Genomic DNA, 19,866 nt, shown 5'->3' on the forward strand with positions numbered 1-19,866 from the left:
TCTCCTCTTCCACTGTTGTTGAAGCCGCATTTCCATAATGACTCAGAAGCAAAGGTGCGTCTGCTTGCCACAGGCCTGTGTTCTAAATACCCACTTGTTTTGACAGCTCCTTTCCCAGGGCCCTCCTGCTTGCAGATACCTCCTGCTTGGTTAAACCCTGGAACTTGGGGGTGGAGCTTGGAGAGATAACTCATCGGGGTATAACGCCATTAAGCCCACTCTCCAAAGCCATCATTTTCTACAGGGGGACTGATCTTTGCTGTCTGGAGATCAGTTGTAATTCCAAGAGATCTGCAGGTCCTAACTTTGGAGGAAGAAGACGAAGACGATGATGAAGACAAAGACAAAGACGAGGAGGAGGAGGAGGAGGAGGAGGAGGAGGAGGAGGAGGAGGAGGAGGAGGAGGTGGTGGTGGTGGTTGGATTTCTGTCCCACCTTTCTCTCCTGTAAGGAGACTCAAGGTGTCTTACAGGCTCCTTTCCTGGAGCAGCAGTGGCATAGGAGGTTAAGAGCTCATGTATCTAATCTGGAGGAACTGGGTTTGATTCCCAGCTCTGCTGCCTGAGCTGTGGAGGCTTCTCTGGGGAATTCAGATTAGCCTGTGCACTCCCACACACGCCAGCTGGGTGACCTTGGGCTAGTCACAGCTTCTCAGAACTCTCTCAGCCCCACCTACCTCACAGCGTGTTTGTTGTGAGGGCGGAAGAGCAAGGAGATTGTAAGCCCCTTTGAGTCTCCTGCAGGAGAGAAAGGGGGGGATATAAATCCAAACACTTCTTCTTCTTCTTCTTCTTCTTCTTCTTCTTCTTCTTCTTCTTCTTCTTCTTCTTCTTCTTCTTCTTCCCTTCCTCTCCTCACAACAGATACTTTGTGAGGTAGATGGGGCTGAGAGAGTTCCAAGAGAACTGTGGGTGGCCCAAGGTCACCCAGCAGGGATGTAGGAAACACATCTGGTCCACCAGATAAGCCTCTGCCACTCAGGTGGAGGAGTGGGGAATCAAACCCAGTTCTCCAGATTAGAGTGCACCTGCTTTTAACCACTTCACCACGCTGGCAGATAGAAAGGACAGGTGTGTTCATCTGCAATCCATATTTGCACCCAAAAAAAAAAAAGCAAAATGTGGTCCACTGCAGAAAGAAATATCATAGAAGAGAACGGCATACTCTCTCTTATTTTGCATAATTTATTCTGGATAAATTGGCGGTAGCCAGCCTTCCCCTCTGCCACCTTTGCAGGAGGGAAAGGAAAGCAAAGAAAATGATGGTGTATCAGCCATTTCCTAATAACTACCTAACCTCTAACGCCCCTTTCACCTGGCGCAAAGGTGAACTTGTGTGCCTATGAATCACTGGTGGTAGCAAACACTGGCAGGCCCATAACGTTTAGAAGTTTTGATAAGGGACAGCTTCCTTAAATCTGCCAGAGCTGGCCAACCGTCTGTCTCGGGGTAAGGCAGCAGCATCTGTTCTTGCATCCGCAGATGTTCTCCAGCTGTTGCAGCAGGCCCACCTTTGACCCGATGACAGCTTCCCTCGACTCTCCTGTTCAACAGGAGCGATTAATCACCAGCCCACGATCCTGGCTCTCTTTCATTCCTGACACAAGAGTGCAGGTGAGTTCCCAGGGGGGTGACTGACACGGCAATGTTTCACCGGAATGTTTTGGAACTACGTTCCCACCCCCGCACGATCCCCTCTTGCTGCTTGCCTTTTTTTAAAAAAAAAGGTCCTTATTTATGCAAACTATCCTACCCTGAAATTAAAAACCCTTGCCACTGTTACGCCAACGTTGCGATTTGCATGCGAAATGTCACGCCTTCCCAGGCGCCCTCCCCCTCCCCAGCAGCCACAGCACATGCATCTAATTAAAAAGTCAAATGATAAACAAGACGCTTTCGGCAAATCATTCGGCCCACAGCTCTGAAACAAGCGGTGCTGAACATAATTCATCCGGAGCCCCGTTTGAACCTCGCTCAATGACAGGAGATTGCCGCCTCCTTCAAATTCTTTGGGAAGGATCTTCACAGTAGAGCCGGCGCGGTGTGGGTGGTTAAGATCAGGTGCACTCTAATCTGGGGAACTGGGTTTGATTCCCTGCTCTGCCACTTGAGCTGCGGAGGCTTATCTGGGGAACTAGATTAGCTTGTGCTCTCTAACACATGCCAGCTGGGTGACCTTGGGCGAGTCGCCATTACAATAATTTATTTAAATTTGAATCCTAACATTTCCCGAGAAAAACCCAGGTCACAGGTCAGGAGAAACATGTTAAATAAATCCTTAGCAATAAACCCAGTCACCGGGACCAGACAGCATTATTTAGGGTTTTTGGCTAGCAACTAAGGCTTGCAGCTCTGGATCCAGGAGGGAGGGAGGGAGGGAGGGAGGGAGGGAGGGAGGGAGGGAGGGAGGAAGGGAGGGAGGGAGGAAGGGAGGGAGGAAGGGAGGGAGGAAGGAAGGAAGGAAGGAAGGAAGGAAGGAAGGAAGGAAGGAAGGAAGGAAGGAAGGAAGGAAGGAAGGAAGGAAGGAAGGAAGGAAGGAAGGAAGGAAGGAAGGAAGGAAGGAAGGAAGGAAGGAAGGAAGGAAGGAAGGAAGGAAGGAAGGATGAGGAAGAGTTTCGATTTATACCCTACCTTTGTCTTCTGTAAGGAGACTCAAGGTGGCTTACATGCTCCTTCCTCTTCCTCTCCCCACAACAGACACCTTGTGAGGTAGGACTGAGAGAGTTCTGAGAGAACTGTGACTAGCCCAAGGTCGCCCAGCAGGAATGTAGGAGTGCAGAAACACATCTGGTTCACCAGATAAGCCTCTGCCGCTCAGGTAGAGGAGTGGGGAATCAAACCTGGTTCTCCAGATTAGAATCCACCTGCTCTTAACTACTACACCACACTGGCTCTCTTAAGAGAGCCGCAACCCCCTTCTTTTTAATCTTCATCTGTTTAACTTCGTATGAGACTTCCCAAGGGCAACCAGGAAAGAAAAACCCAACTGAACTGTGAATCCACCCACCATCTCCTGTTGCATTTGGCTTCTCTCTCCCGCTCTCTTTCTCTCTCTCCAGATCTCTTTACAGAGAAAAAAACCTGCCCTCTCTCAGGGTTTAATAAATACAATAGTACTTCTTCACTCGATGGAGGTCCCCCGCTGTAATACCGGAGGGCGAAAATCTCTCTCTCGCTCTTACCAGCCACAGAGGTTTTATTACTTGGTAAAACAGTCCATTCTATTGCAATAAGTGGGCACAGCAAGGATAAAGCCTTTTTTAAAAAAAAAAACAATGAAATCTTTTTGGGGAGGCCAGGGAAAGAAATCATACTAGCCCACCCCTGAACGGTTTTCATTTGAAGAAACTCAGAGAAGTCAAGCCAAACAGTAATTATTCTGATGACACCAGTCAATAATCGCAGCGACCCACCTCGGCTGGAGATTTTATTGAATTGGCAGTTGGCCTTACTAAATAAGATGAGGGAAGGTGGGGGAGAAACGAAGGGCTGGCTGGCTAGTCAGGCGCCATGTGGTTACCTGGCTATTAGATTCTCAACAGGAAGCAACCCCATTATTTTCATTGTTCCCGGCCCAGAATGAAAACGATTCTGGAGTCTGTTGCGAGCTCTGCTCCTCCCCTCCCAGCCCTCGGGCATCATTTCCTGCCCTTCAAAGTGGCACCAAGGAAACCGCAGATGAATCCACATCCTGAGGATATCCCAGCATGGTGCAGTGGTTAAGAACAGGTGGATTCTAATCTGGAGAACCGGGTTTGACAGCGCACTCCTCCACCGCAGTGGGAGAGGCTTATCTGGTGAACCAGATGTGTTTCTTCAGTTGTGGAGGCTTATCTGGGGAATTCAGATTAGCCTGTGAACTCCCACACACGCCAGCTGGGTGACCTTGGGCTAGTCACGGCTTCTCAGAGCTCTCTCAGCCCCACCTACCTCACAGGGTGTTTGTTGAGAGGGGGGAAGGGCAAGGAGATTGTAAGCCCCTTTGAGTCTCCTGCAGGAGAGAAAGGGGGGATATAAATCCAAACTCTTCTTCTTCTTTCTGCACTCCCACGTTCCTGCTGGGTGACCTGGGGGTAGTCACAGTTCCTTGGAACTCTCTCAGCCCCACCTGCCTCACAAAAGTGGCTGTTGTGGGGAGAGGAAGGGGAAGGATCATGTAAGCCACCTTGAGTCTCCTTACAGGAGAGAAAGGTAGGGTATAAATCCAAACTCCTCATCCTCCTCTTCTTTTTTCTTCCTTTTTCCTCTTCCTCCTCTTCTTCTTCCTCTCCTTCTCCTCCTCCTCCTTACTCCACCTGGAAGTAGCTTGGCTGCTTGTGCCTTGTCCTTCCAGGACTCAACCAGTTGGTTCTTGGCACAGCTACTGCCAGACTCATCTGACCTGAAGGCCACCCCTTGTTCAGCTCCACCAAGAAAGCGATTTTGTGATAGAGTTGATGCCCTCCACATGGAGCCTGTGGATCTCCTGGAATTACAACTGAATCCCAGATTGCAGAGAACAGTTCCCGTGTGCGTCGGGCGGGGGGGGGGGTGGCTGCTTTGGAGGGTGAACTCTATGGGATTATAACCCACTGAGGCCCCTCCCAAACCCCACTTTTCACCAGCTCCACCCCCCAAAACTCCACAAATTCCCTTAGAGAATCATCCTAAATTTCAGCCCAGGGCTCAGAATTTCTGGGCAAAATGGTGATTTGAAACAGGACATCCCAGATCCCAGTTCGATACTAACACTCCAATGGAAAACAGCCTCCCAGCTCACCCATGATATCCAAGGAGGTCCAGGAGCCAGCAAGCCAGTAGAAACGCAGCATAGTGTAGTGGTTAAGATGAGCCTGTACATTAAATTTTTGACTATCCAGGCTGTTTAACAGTGGGATTCACTGCCTCGGAGGGTGGTGGAGTCTCCTTCTTTGGAGGTTTTTAAACAGAGGCTGGATGAACGTATGTCAGGAGTGCTTTGACTGTGGATTCCTGTATCGCAGGGGGTTGGACTTGATGGTCCTTGTGGTCTCTTCCAACTATGATGCTGTCTGTCAGGAGTTCTTTGATTGTACATTCCAGCCTGGCAGGGGATTGGACTTGATGGCCCTTGTGGTTTCTTCCAAATCTATGATTCTGTGAGACTAAGACAATGATGGCGAACCTTTTTGAGACCGAGTGCCCAAATTACAACCCAAAACCCACTGATTTATCGCAAAGTACCAACATGGCAATTTAACCTGAATACTGAGGTTTTAGTTTAGAAAAAACAGTTGGCTCCGAGGCACACGTTACTCAGGAGTAAGCTTGGTGAAGCAACCATGCAACATTTTGAACGAGTCGTGCCCAATGGCCCAAGCCAGCCTATATGTGCGTGTGTGTAGGGGGGGTGATTTTCCGCCACCCCACAGGATGAACTCTGTGCGTGCGTGCCCACAGAGAGGGCTCTGAGTGCCACCTCTGGACTAGGACCTCAGAAACCCAGGTTCAAATTCCCACTTGCGCCATGGAAGCTAGCTGGGTGACCCTGGGCCAATCACACACTCTCAGTCATGACTCTGGAAGCCAACGTACGGTGGCCCTGGAGGGCTTTCAAGCCAAGAGACTAAAAGAGGTGGCTTGCCATTGCCTGCCTCTGCACAGCAACCCTGGTGTTCCTTGGTGGTCTCCCATCCAAGCATTAACCGGAGACGACCCTGCTTAGCTTCTGAAAACTGCCAAGACCAGGTCACCTTGGACCAACCAGGTCAAGAAGGCAATGACTCTCACCATAGTCAAGTTAAATTATTGTTTCCTGACATCTAAACCAAGTCAAGGTCCAATCATTCCAGAGAGAGATTAAACTATTTTGTCTGGGTCTTTTTTCCAAACAAAGGGGACCCAAACATAATCTCCTGCCGGCTGGCTCAGCTCCTTGAAAACACTTCAGGAGATTTTCTTCCCCGCCTCTCCCTCCTGAAATTCCCCGCTCTCTCTCGTCTGGCTTTGAGCGGCCCCAGGGAACAAAGAGTTCCCAGTCCGCTACTATAGCAATTTCTTTCATGCACTTAAAGTTGCCGGGCAACAGTTTATGTACCACCCACAGGTACTTGCCTTTCCGTGGCCCGAAAAACAAAAGAATAAAGCACAAAGAATAAAAGGAAGAAACAATTTCAGATTTCCCACTGGAAGGAGGCGACCGTTCCCTACGTTACTATTCGCATTGGCATACCTCCACATGGTTGCAACTTGTGCACTCTTCAGCTCTTAAGCTAGAATCTCACTCCTCCATCAGCATTTCTTCGGATTCCTTTCGCTCTCCATCCAGAAGGGTCCCGATCCCAGATATAGCACGCCCTTTCCACATGGCCAAAACAAAGCGGGGTGCAGCAGGGGTACATGAGACTGGTGCAGGCCCGGGCCATTCGCATGCCTCCGTGCGGGCGGCTGCGGAGCTAATGCCAACGCACCTTCGCATGGAGGTGCATTTTTTCTTTTCCTCCCACCAATGCACAGCTATGCAGGCAGGCACACTTGAACCCCCAGACCAGACATTCTCAACCAGGGTTCTGTGGTACCCTGGGGTGCTATGAGCATGTCCCAGGGGTACCGCGGCAACACTGCTCCCCCCCCCCCTCATTTTTGTGGTGTCTCCCACAGCCGCCAGCAAGGACATGGAGCTGGCCCATGGGGCAGGGCCTGCCACAAGGTCAGCAGCCAAATTTTGTTTTCTGCTGCTCCAGAGACCAGGATCAGGAGTGATGGGTTCAAGGTGAGGAAAAGAGATTCCATCTAAACATCAGGAAAAACTTCCTGACAATAAGGGCTGTTCAGCAGTGGAATTCACTGCCTCGGAGTGTGATGGAGTCTCCTTCTTTAGAGGTTTTTAAAGAGAGGCTGGGTGGCTATCTGTCAGGAGTGCTTTGATTATGTGTTCCTGTATTGCAGGGGGTTGGACTTGATGGCCCTTGGGGGTCTCTTCCAACTCTATGATTCTATGATTCCTCTTTTCTAGACTGAACATTCCCAAGCCCCTCAGCCTTTCCTCTTAGGGCTCGCTCTCCAGTCATCCAATGCTGAGTAACTGACAGTGAAATCCTAAAAAAGAGTTACTTTAGTCTATGCTCATTCATTTCAATGGACTGAGACTGGAACAACTTTGTATAGGATTGCACTGAAAGTGATCTGTATGTGTAACCCCCATACCCAGAATGGGTTGGCCCAGAAAGGGGTGGAGTCTGAAAAGAAGCAGAATGCTGCAGAACTCAGAGCTCTTTGGAGAAGACAAGGCTACCAGACTCGGACCTTGATTTCTATAAGCCCTTAACACCTTGTTAAGGTAATTGCAATATTATTGGGAACTACTGGGAAGGTAGTTGTTTTTGCTATGTTGTAAATGTTGGAGTTTATTGTTTCAGGGTTTCTTTTGTGGTTGTAATGGGTGAGAGTTCTCCTGGAAACCTTCATCATGTTGCATCCTGTTCATCAAGCCATTGGAGTCTTCAGGAGCCAACCCACTTGCAAAGAAGAATTGGACTTGGCAGTATCAGTAGACTGTAACTAGAAGGACTTGAAATGCAACCTGAACAGGACCTTGAATTGTAATGTTAAATGTTAAATGTTGATGTTTAATGTTATTTGTAAAGAGAACTAAATGTTTTGTTTAAATTTGGTTCTTTGCAACTCCTTCCAAGTACTGCCCCACAGAACCCACAAGCTGAGGTTACATATGCATGGGTAAAGCTTGGATCTGACCCCTCTGCTGGACTTCAAAAATCTAAATGGTCCCCATTTGGAAATCTGGACAATCACTTATCAGCGATGCCCTGAAATTATATGTCAAAGGGGGAAAAGAAATATGCCATGCTGAACGGCATTATCAAGGAACATTTGCATACCAGAACATGCTATGCGTCTGACTACTAAAGGAGCCAATTCAGGAAAGTGTTCCTTACAATATCAAACCCCGAGAAAAGCTTTAATCTATGAATTGGAACAACCTAGAACAAAATGGTTTTCTAATGAAATATAATGTAAACCTCCTGAGACTTTGTGATAAGACCGTTTGTGGGAAAATATAAATATATGTACTCTCCAAGAGAGTGAGAGGGGGGAAAAAAATATGGGATGCACTAGGCGTGAAAGCAGGAAAGGTCTTAATTTAAATTATCTTAATGAACACTCAATTTGTGTGAGCAATTTGGAGAACTTGAGATGAAAAGGCCCCGATAAGGGATAATACTGCGGAAAGGAGGAGGAGAAAAAGATTTTAAAAGTAAGCAAATTTGAAAAGGGCTCTGAAAGATAAGGCTAACAGAAAGGAATAAAGACGGGATTTATGAACACATTACCGTCTAATGCCGCCGTTTGCCTGACTGCGAGGTACATTGCGACTTTTATGGGAGGCAAGTGTGAGAGAGAATAATAGTGACATGTACAAGGAAGGAGGGAGACGCTCAGCAAGTTGAGTACCCTTAACAGCCATCTTGGAAATTCAAGGAGAGTGCTTGATTTCTCATCTTCGTGCACACAGTTCCTCTGAAGTCTGCTGGAGTGCTTGCATGAAGTGGAGCTTGCGAAATCGCTTCTGCCAATAGCTTAAATGCCAATCAAAATGGCCACAGAGATCCATGCTCTAGTGCCGTTCGGACTAGACTGCTGCAATGCACTGGACGTTGGGCTTCCCTTGAAGACAGCTCTGAAGCTTCGGCTGGAGCACAACTCGGCAGAGCTACATGGGTGTGGCTCGAAAAAAATATATCGCTTTAAACTCAGGAGCCTCTACGTTTGTTCCCTGGCACCTCCAACTAAAGAATCACGGGAAGGTTTTGGGAAAGCCTCTTCTTTGCCTGAGAATCTTGAGAGCTGGTTCCAGGCAAAGTGAACCAGAGTCAGTTCTTGCTTTTTAACTGAACTGGAGTGGGAGGGTTGTTTTAGATGTACTCTGTTCCACATAAATATGATAGTAGAGTTGTATATTCCTCTGCCATAGAACAAAGCATGCCAGACCTTCAATGTTTTAGGATGCTCCGTTTGGGTCCTAGTGCCTACATAGTCTCACTCCCCATACTTGTACTTGTATTTGAAAGTAAAAATACATTTTGGCATGAAGGCTCTTGCATCAAAGTACCATGTTCATTAATGCAAAAAAATAAGGGTTTTGAAAAAGGCAATGCATAAAAATCTTACTACATATAATTGGCTAAGGGTCAGAACTTATGAGGATGAGCCCTTAGCCAACAGGACGCATACCCGCCTGTGTGTCCTGCACACTCATTGGCCCATGCCCCGGCCGACCCCTCCCAAACCTACCTTCCGTGCCACTACCCTCAAAGTTTCCCCACCTCCACCCTCCCACCACCCCATCCCCCAAAAGCCACCCCAACCAGCCTGGTGACATCAGCACCAAGTGGTGGAACAGTGGTGGTGGACTTGCTCATCCCTCGTCCACCTTCTCCCGACCCACCCGCAAGCCTGGCCCAGCTGCCAAGCTCCCCACCCATGACAAACCTACCAACACCCACACAAACCACCACGGCTCACCCGACACCAACAGTACTGAATGGCCTCAGAGCGGTGGTGGACCTGTCTGTCCCTCATCCACCTTCCCCTAGTGCAGGGGTCTGCAACCTGTGGCTCTCCAGATGTTTATGGGTACAATTCCCAATTGGCCATGCTGGCAGGGGCTGAAGGGGTTTGTAGTCTATGAACATCTGGAGAGCCACAGGTTGCAGACCCCTGCCCTAGTACCACAGGATTCCATCTCCCCTCCCACACACACCTGGCATCCAACCACCTCACACAACCCCATCCCACCATTCCTCCACACTTTCCCAAGTCCTCGCAGGATCATCCACGGTGAGGTAAGAGTCTGCCTGGGGTGGGGGCACTCAAGCGACACTACAGCCCATTGCATGGAAGAATGTTGGCTTGCTCCCCTCTTTGCTGGGGCCCAGTGCGTTCTCCCCTGCAATGGGCTTTGCTGCTGGTGAATGATAATTCTCATACTCATTTGGGACTATATTCTAATGCGGAAGCATACAACTTTCTCAATCGCTGCACCTCAACTAACCGAACTATCATCTTTCTGTGGAACAGAGGACAGTCCGTTTCGCAGAACTACCATGAAAGCAATTGGCTTTGACTGGAAACAGTGTGAGGTGTTGTGTCTTGTGAAGGTGTGGGGTTGTTTTAACAAAGCAGTTCAGCTTTCTAAACTAGCAACACCGTAAATTAGAACAGCACATTAAAAGAAAGATCAAAGTTAAATATTTACTCTGAGCAGAACAATATTTGCAAATCTGGAGCGGATCTTTTGGACTTTTCCATTTGCATACTTTAATTAATCCAAAAATATTAAAACTAATCTCACAAAGGGAAAGGCCAGGGTATTAATTAACTCGCAATCTATTGCTTTTGTGTAATTTAGCAGTTCGACACAAAGCAGGACCTGGTGTTAATAAAAACTAAGTTACTGTGACAGGTATAATTTCATGGATTAGCCAAACTTTCAATGTTCTCGCTGGGTTTTCAGTTAACTTTTTTTTTATAAAATCAAATTACTTCACCTCAATTAAGGTAGATTCCTTTTCCACCCCTCCAGATGAAAATTACGCTACGTTTTCCCCCTTTAACCTCAATACCTCTTTATTAATGTGATTTTTCTTTCACACAGCTCTAAATGGAAACTCGGGTCACTAGCACCGTAATGGAAAAATCTCGGGCGTGATGTTATTTGGTATCATGCAAGGCTTCCAACCGCCCATCTCAAGCACAAGAGGGACCATTTTTGCACAGCGTACCGAGCTTCCGGCATGGCAAAAGGAGGGAAATTTTCACCTTTCCCTGTCTCCGTTGCTGTCGTCATCAGCTTCTGTTCAGAATCTGTTTTGAACTGAATCAAACGTGCAGCACGGCTTACAACTCAGCGCCAGGTTGGGAAGGAAACTAGAAACACTCAGTTCAGAAACACTCAGTTCAGAGGGAACCTAGAAACACTCAGGAGCTCAGTTCAAACACAATTAGGGTTCTCAAGTTCCAGGCAGGGCCAGGAGATCGCCCATAATTACAACCGATCTCTATCGAGATCAGTTCTCCTGGAGAGAATGGCTGCTTTGGAGGGCGGGCCCTACGGCATTGTTGAGGCCCCTCCCCTTTCTAAACCTCCCCCTCTCTAAGCTCCACCCTCTGATCTCCGGGAATTTCCGAACCTGGAGTTGGTGACCCTAAACATCATGCAAAAACACGGTTTAATTAAATTCTTCCTAAACTTAATGCGAACCCGTGGTTTAATTAAATTAACCCAAAACATAATGCAAAACTACAGTTTAGTTAAACTCACCCTAAACATAATGCAAAAGCTCGGTATAATTAAATTGTTCCTAAACTTAATGCAAACCCGTGGTTTAATTAAATTAACCCAAAACATAATGCAAAAGTACAGTTTAGTTAAACTCACCCTACACATAATGCAAAAGCTCGGTATAATTAAATTCTTCCTAAACTTAATGCAAACCCGTGGTTTAATTAAATTAACCCAAAACATAATGCAAAACTACAGTTTAGTTAAACTCACCCTACACATAAGGCAAACCACAGTTTAATTGAACTCACCCTACACATAATGCAAAACCACAGTTTAATCAAACTCATTACTCAATTTTAGGCCACACCACAACCAACAATTCATCTGTTAAACCAGGATCTCAAACTATTTGAAGTTGGTTTACTAAATACAGTTAGTCTTAACTAAGGCATCCGGTAACACATGACTGTAGATCAGGGGTAGGGAACCTGCGGCTCTCCAGATGTTCAGGAACTACAATTCCCATCAGCCTCTGTCAGCATGGCCAATTGGCCATGCTGGTAGGGGCTGATGGGACCAGGAAGGATTCCCTGAACATCAAAAGAATTCCGAAACTTCCTATGGGCTACTATAAATAAATTCACTGGTAAGTAAGAAGGTCTAAGCTGCAATATTTTGCTAGGTTTTTGAAAAGGATGGGTGCCTCTGAGTTACATGCAGAGAACTTTTTCTTCTCCATTAATTAACCACAGCATTAATTAATTAATGCAGAGAACTTTTTCTTCTCCATTAATTAACCACAGCCAACCCCCCAGCAAACATCTGCAGCTACAGACATGGCTTTTTAACCATTCTAGCTGGCTTCTATCTCATTTCACCCCCCTCCCCAAAGCAATTGTGTAACTTCTTCTAATGTAATGGCCATTGACTGAACTACTGTGATGTCACAGAATGTTGAGAAGCTGAGGGGCAGGGGGAGCTCAGAGTTCCAATGATCAGTGGGGTGGCTGGGGAGGGACTTGGGCTGTGATGGAAGGATACAGAATGGATGGGGGGGCATCGGGAGGGGAGGAAGTTGAATTTCATACCATGATTCAAAATAATCAGACAAACTACAGTAAGATTTTCCAGCAGGAGAAAGCAGCAGGAACATTGGAAAATGTGAAAAGGCGCAGTATTCAAGTATAGAAAAACCCATCTTGAAAAGGACTGATTCCTTTTTCTTAATGAGAAGCAGCCGCTCAGCTACACACCGCGCAGCTTGGGTTTCTTACCTGCTCTCCACATTTGGATCGATGTGTTCACACACAATAGTGGCGGGATAGTCTGTATTCTCCTTCCATTGTCTATCACGTCTTATTGAACGCGTACCACTGGTCCGGATCGTTGACTCGAATGTCTATTATCTTCACACCTGGGGCAGCCTTAATTCTGCAAGGGAATAACAGGAGTAGCTTCAGTTCCAAACAATGTTGGAGGAGCAAACGGGGAATCCACAAGATGAGTCCTCTGTGAATGGTCACGCTCAGAATGCGATTCTTATTTGCATCCATAAAACTTCCTCACTTTATACAGCTTCGAGCCAGTACACAGTTCTGCCAGCCTCATTTTATCCACACAACAGCCCTGTGAAGTAGACCAGGCTTAGATAGAGTGATTGGTTCAGAGTCACCCAGGGAGATCCACGGCCGGGTGGAAATTTAAACCTGGGCCTGGCAATGTTTCAAGCACACCACCACTTAATGACTTCAGGATTAAAAGGTTACATGAATCTTTAAGGAAGCCAGACCCATGGCTCCAATGGCACCCCTCATCTTACTCTGGGTACAATGAAGAAGAAGAAGAAGAAGAAGAAGAAAGAGAAGAAGAAGAAGAAGAAGAAGAAGAAGAAGAGAAGAAGAAGAAGAAGGAAGAAAGAAGAAAGAAAGAAGAAGAAGAAGAAGAGGAGGGAGGGAGGGAGGAGGAGGAGGAGGAGGAGGGAGGAGGAGGAGGAGGGAGGAAGAGGGAGGAGTTTGGATTTGCCAGCCCTTTCTGCCTCCTGCAGGAGACTTAAAGGGCTGCCCCACAATCTCCCCTTTTCCCTTCTCACAGCGAAGCCCCTGAGCAAAGGTAGAGTGGGGCTGAGAGGCTCCGAGAAGCTGTGACCCCTAGCCAAAGGTCACCCAGCCTGGCGTGTGTGGGAGCGGTACAGGCTAATCTGGTCCCCCAGATAAGCTTGCCTCCCACAGCTCAGGCGGCGGCAGAAGCCCCAGTGAGAATCAAACCCACGTTTCATCTCCAGATTAGGGATACCACGAGCTCTTAGCTTAACCTCCTACGCCACTGCTGCTCCTCAGTTCAGGAGGAGGTCCCATGATCCATGGAGGTCCCATGTTCCATCTCCAATTAAAAGGATCAGGGAATGAAGGTCCCATGTTCCATTTCCAATTAAAAGGATCAGGGAATAGGTGATGTAAAAGCCCTCCATTTGAAATCCTGGAGAACCACTGACAATATTGAGCAAACAGTACTGCCCCTGATAGTTTTGACAGCCTGAGTCAGTACAAAGCAGCTTTATGTGCTCATGCATCATTAAACTCACTCTAAACATAATGCAAAACCACGGTTTAATTAAATTCACCCTACACATAATGCAAAACCACGGTTTTATAAAACTCAACCTAAACATTATGCAAAACCACGGTTAAATAAACTCACCCTAAACATAATGCCAAATACGGTTTAAGTAAATTCACTCTAAACATAACGCAAAACCACAGTTTAATTAAATTCACCCTAAACATAATGCAAAACCACAGTTTAATTAAACTCGTTACTCAATTTCAGGCCATACCACTGCCAACAATTTATCTGTTAAACCAAGATCTGAAACTACAGCTTGAAGCTGGCTTGCTAAATACAATTAGTCTTAACTAAGGCTTCAGGTAACACATGACTGCAAACTATTCATAGGTAGGTAAGAAGGTATTGACCTTTAAAGCCATTCGCGGCCTTGGCCCTGCTTATCTAAGGGACCATCTCTCCCTATAAGCCCAGCTAGGCCCCTCCGGATTTCATGTCCGAGGCTGAGGACCTACTGGTGATCCCCTGGCCCCAAAGAAGCGATCCGGTACTGGCTCTCTACCAAAGGACCAGGGCTTTTAATGCGAGCTCTGGCCCTACCTGAGTGGAACAAGGCTTCCAGGTGAGATCCAGGTCCCTCTGCGGGACCCACAAAAGTTTCCATGGGGGCCTGTAAAACAGACCTCTGTTCATGTGAGGCGTTTGCTCCAATAGCCGGGGATGATGTCAACTAGCCATAAAACATCCGGCCTCCCGTGGGTTCATAAAGGGGAATAGAAGAGCTGAAGCCATCTATAGTTTAATATTTTATGTATTTTAGATAAATTATATATACGATGTTTTAAACTTTTATTGTTGATGGAAACCGCCCTGAGCCTTCAGGGAGGGCGGTATAGAAATATAACAAATAAATAAATAAATAAATAAATAAATAAATAAATAAATAAATAAATAAATAAATAAATAAATAAGGTCTAAGCGGCAACATTTTGCTATGGGCACAGCTACATGTTACACAAAGCATGGAGATGCCACCAGACGTCACTCTAAACATAATGCAAAACCACGGTTTAATGAAAGTCACCCTAAACATAATGCCTGTGTGCAGTTCTCTCCATAAAGTGTATGGATCGTTTACATATGATCCCCTTGTAGGTTTCCCATTCCTCCTGACTGACAGTCTCGGATATGCATGGGGAAATATGAAATATGGACTAAGACCAGCAGTGGCGTAGGAGGTTAAGAGCTCGTGTGTCTAATCTGGAGGAACCGGGTTTGATTCCCCGCTCTGCCGCCTGAGCTGTGGAGGGATTTTATCTGAGGAATTCCAGATTAGCTAGCCTGTGCACTCCCGCGACACGCCATGGCTGGGTGACCTTAGGCTAGATCACAGCCTACCGGCGGAGCCTCCTCTCAGCCCCACCTACCTCACAGGGTGCTCTTTGTTGTGATTGAGGGGGAAGGGCAAGGAGATTGTAAGCCCCTTTGAGTCTCCTGCAGGAGAGAAAGGGGGGGGGGATATAAATCCAAACTCTTCTTCTCTTCTAAGTGATGCTACGCATTACAGAGAAGAAAGGGCACTTACTTGACACAGAAATGCCATTTGGATAGCAACCCCATGTCACTCCGACTAGGTACTCACAGAACTCAAACCTGGATCACAGCAGATGGACAAGCCCTTCATTTTAACCACATCCCCAGCCATTCTACTATGCCTCGGAGACAGGAAGTAGCGTGTTTCAGCCACCCAACAACAAACTTCCATCAGGATCAAATTCAGATTACGGGCAGAGTTTTGACAGCAGCGCCACAACTTACCACTCTGCACCACAAGACTCCTGGGAAATGGTAAATAAAGGAGTAAAAAAAGGAGTTGGGTTTTTCTAGCTTGCTTTTCTCTCCCGTAAGAAGTCTCAAAAGCAGCTTACAATCACCTTCCCTTTCTTCTCCCCACACAAGACACCTTGTGAGGTCGGTGGGGCTGAGAGAGTTCCAAAAGAACTGTGACTGGCCCGAAGTCACCCAGCAGGCTTCAGGTGGAGGAATGGGGAAAACAAATCTGGTTCTTCGGATGAGAGTTCTCTGGTCATGTAGAGGAGTGGGGAATCCAACACTTTTCTCCAGAACAGAGATCACTGCTCTAAACCACTTCTAACTCAATTTGCATTCTCTTGTTCTGTCACTTTTTTATTCAGCCCTTCTTCCAAAGACCGATGGGTGGGGTCCATTATTCTCCTCATTTTAGCCTCACAATAGCCCTACATGGTAAGTTGGACTGAGAGTTTCCAACTGCCTAAGGTCACCCATTGAACTTCATGGCACAGATTTAAACCCAGGTCTGCCCACATCCTATTCGGGGATCTTTTTCACCTGAGAGGGAACCTCTCCTAAACAAGAGAAGGAGAGTTTGAAGTTATACCCCACGTTTCTCCCCAGTAATGGAGTCTCAAAGCAGCTTACAAAGGCTCCTTTCCCTTCCTGTCCCCACAACAGACACCTTGTGAGGCAGGTGGTGCTGAGAGAGTTGGGAGAGAACTGTGACTAGCCCAAGGTCACCCAGCAGGAATGTAGGAGTGGGGAAACAAATCCGTTTCAGCCGATAAGAGTCCACCACTCATATGGAGGAGTGGGGAATCAAACCTGGTTCTCCAGATCAGAGTTCACCTGCTCTTAACCATCACTAAACCAAAGCTGCATGTTTTCCCCTGGGTGGTTTCTACTGCCTGCCTACCCTTTGAGGTCACTTCCCCGCGGCACTCCCGACTGCTTCTCACCTTCCACGTAACTCCCATGGCTTCGGAAGAGTCAATGAGATGCCAACCAGCCCTTCGGGGGTTCTTAGCAATCTTCAGTCAGGCAAACAGCCGAAGCAAGATAAATCGCTCCTTGCGTAACGGAGGGGGTTCTTTAAATATTTAATCAGAATTAAAACCAAGCGTGCTGCGCGATCCGCAAGGCACTGTTTGGAAGGAGGAGCCGAGCAGGACGGAGTCCATCGATCTGATTCCTAATGAGGCATCAGATGGGGGGTGGGAAGCCTCAAAAACCTTATGTAATGGCTGGTCAGTGCATGGCGTCTTAGCACTTGAGCAGTGCAGAGTAACTGGGGCTCCCTGAGATCTCCTTCCTTTCTATTCTCAGCCTGCCTCTGGAGAAAAGAGCTACTGCTTCTGCCCATTCATTCTGTTGACTGTTTAGTGCTGGAGGGAACAAGGAGATCAACACAGATCCAGGGGGGGATTTTCGTTTGTGGTAGTAAATGACCTAGAAGCGCTGGGCTACCATGAGATGGAGTGGCAGCTCAGAAGGAAGAGAAACTGCATTGCCTTTGAGGACCAGCTAAAGAGGCAAAATGAAGAAGCCAGCCAGAGAGGGAGGCATTGAAAAGAGAATCCAGCTCTCTTGGGGCAGACACGTTCGCAAACACACCCTTCCATTTAGAAACGCTCAGTTTCCGAGAGAGAAAAAAAATCTCATGTCAGAGCCAGAAGGCTGGCATTTTTTTTGAATGACCATTTGTACAAAAATTGATATGTTTTAACACTGTTGTAACTGATGCTCATTTATTTTTTATTTATTTTTTATTTATTTTATATACCGCCCTCCCCCTGAGGCTCAGGGCGGTTCACAACAAGGTTAAAACATACATTAAAACACAATTTAAATATCAGTTATCTAAAAACAGAACCCATTTAAAAATGTGGATGGCGTCTGGCTACCCCCCTCCTCCCCTTGTGCCCATGGGAGGCCAGATGACACGGTAGATATATTTTTAACCAGGCTGGCCAGCGCCTGGCCGGAAACAGGATCCGTCTTTTGGGCCTCTGCAGGTCTCATGGAAGCTTCATGTGGAAGTCCGCGGGGCCCTGAGTCTCATCTTCCTAGTAGGCGGTGGTAGAACCTTTGGCACTCCAGATGTTATGGACTACAATTCCCATCAGCCCCTGAATTGACCATGCTGGCAGGGGCTGATGGGAATTGTAGTCCATAACATCTGGAGTGCTAATTAAGGTCTGCCACACAAAGAACCTTATCTCCTGGAAGGTAGGAGACCAGGAAAACTGAAAAGGCCTTTCCTCGTCGAGGGCCAGCTCTGATCATTTGGAGCCAGGGGATCACAGAAGTAAGATCTCCTCCGGTGGTAGGCGGACTACGAGGAGCCTACCGGGCATATGGGGAGAGGCGGTCCCTCAGGTATGCAGGTCCGAGACCGCGAACGGCTTTGAAGGTCAAAACCAACACTTTAAACATAATCCGGAACTCAATCGGCAGCCAGTGAGATGGTATAGGATCGGTGTAATTCGATCCCTGCTCGAACTGCCAGTAAGCAGCCTGGCTGCTGCATTCTGAATGAGTTTTAATTTCCGGATCATGGCTAAAGGCAAGCCTGCATAGAGTGAGTTACAGTAGTCTAACCTGGAGGTGACCGTTGCATGGATCACCGTTGCTAGATCAGAACGGGAGAGGTACTTCAAATGTGTATGTGTAGTAGCGCCTGCGTGGTGAAGTGGCCAAGAACGGTGGACTCTGATCAGGAGAACCAGGTTCAATTCCCTCACTCCTCCACATGGAGCCTGCGGGGTGACCTTGGGCTAGTCACAGTTCTCTCAGAACTCTCTCAGTCCCACCTGCACCTCACAAGGGGTCTGTTGTGAGGAGAGGAAGAGAAAGGAGCTTGTATCCCGCTTTGAGCCTTCTTAAAAGGTAGAGAAAAGAAGGGTCCAGAACCAAGTCTTCTTCAGCGCAACAATACCATGAAAGAAATCAACATGTCTCGAACACCAGCAACAAAAATAGTCAAAGTAAGAGGGCTCTTGAAAACATCTGAGAACAAAAAGGAACAAAGGAGAATTCATTCTTACAACCTGCCCTCTCTCATGCACACGCATGTACCTGATGATGCCACCAAATGTCTGCCACTTGTAGGCCTCTCTAAACCTTAAATGTGATGCCACGGAGTGTTTACAAACTTTCCAATTTCTGAGGGGAAAGGTCTATCACGTAATGTTATTTCTCAGCTCAACTGTTGCAAGGAAAAGTATCTCTCGAGTGGAAAAGCAATCTTATAGACTGGCTAAGGACAAGAAGAACAAGCTCTAGTCAGGCAAGAAAACATGAAAATTGGAGAAAGAGGCTTCATTCCTAGCCTGGAGGACCAAGGATGTGCTACCGTCTTCTCTCCTTCTCTCTCACATATGGATTCCTTTCTTCATCTCCAGGTGTGCGATAACTCAAATTGTTGTTTCAGTGGACAGCCATATTGATTTCCAGTAGAACAGCTAGATTTAAAACCAGTAGCTCTTAGAGAGCAACAGGATACTTTGAGTATAAGCATCCAATGAAGGGAGCATCAACTCTCAAAAGCATACAACTCCAAAATCTCATGGTGCCACTGAAGAAGAAGAAGAGTTTGGATTTATATCCCCCCCTTTCTCTCCTGTAGGAGACTCAAAGGGGCTTACAATCTCCTTGCCCTTCCCCCCTCACAACAAACACCCTGTGAGGTGGGTGGGGCTGAGAGAGCTCCGAGAAGCTGTGACTAGCCCAAGGTCACCCAGCTGGCGTGTGTGGGAGTGCACAGGCTAATCTGAATTCCCCAGAAGCCTCCGCAGCTCAGGCAGTAGAGCTGGGAATCAAACCCAGTTCCTCCAGATTAGATACATGAGCTCTTAACCTCCTATGCCACTGTTGCTCCTACGCCACTGGACTTGAATCTAGACGTTCAATTTGCAGTGACACCCAAACTGGTGAAACTATCACACGTTCTAAACACTACTGCCTCCAGTACATGGTTTTCAAATCTATTTCAACCCATGGATGGCAGCAACACCTGGTGAGAACAAACCATGGTTATTGGGACTCATTGGGCAGGATATAGGAAGCTTTCTATTGCGTCCTACTGGCATTTGAACCCAGGAAGCTCACTCCAAAGATCAACCCATCCTGAGAGCTCTAAAGGCCAAACTCAAAGCAGGCACCATGAATATCAACGCTGGGACTTGCTACACCAGGTCAACTTCATGAGAAGGTCTGCCCCATGAG

The 19,866-nt window shown here is 47.2% G+C and overlaps 1 protein-coding gene across 1 annotated transcript in view; it reads right to left on the bottom strand.

Moving 5' to 3' along the window:
- The window catches only part of TMEM132B (transmembrane protein 132B), a 347,169-nt gene that overhangs the window by 179,664 nt on the left and 147,639 nt on the right, over positions 1-19,866 (bottom strand). The window contains 2 exon segments of the mRNA XM_048514770.1: positions 12,537-12,625; positions 12,627-12,693. Of these exon segments, the coding sequence (XP_048370727.1) occupies positions 12,537-12,625; positions 12,627-12,693 (156 nt within the window).

The sequence above is a fragment of the Sphaerodactylus townsendi genome, linkage group LG13 (genome assembly GCF_021028975.2).
Source record: "Sphaerodactylus townsendi isolate TG3544 linkage group LG13, MPM_Stown_v2.3, whole genome shotgun sequence".
NCBI classification, from domain to species: Eukaryota; Metazoa; Chordata; class Lepidosauria; order Squamata; family Sphaerodactylidae; genus Sphaerodactylus; species Sphaerodactylus townsendi.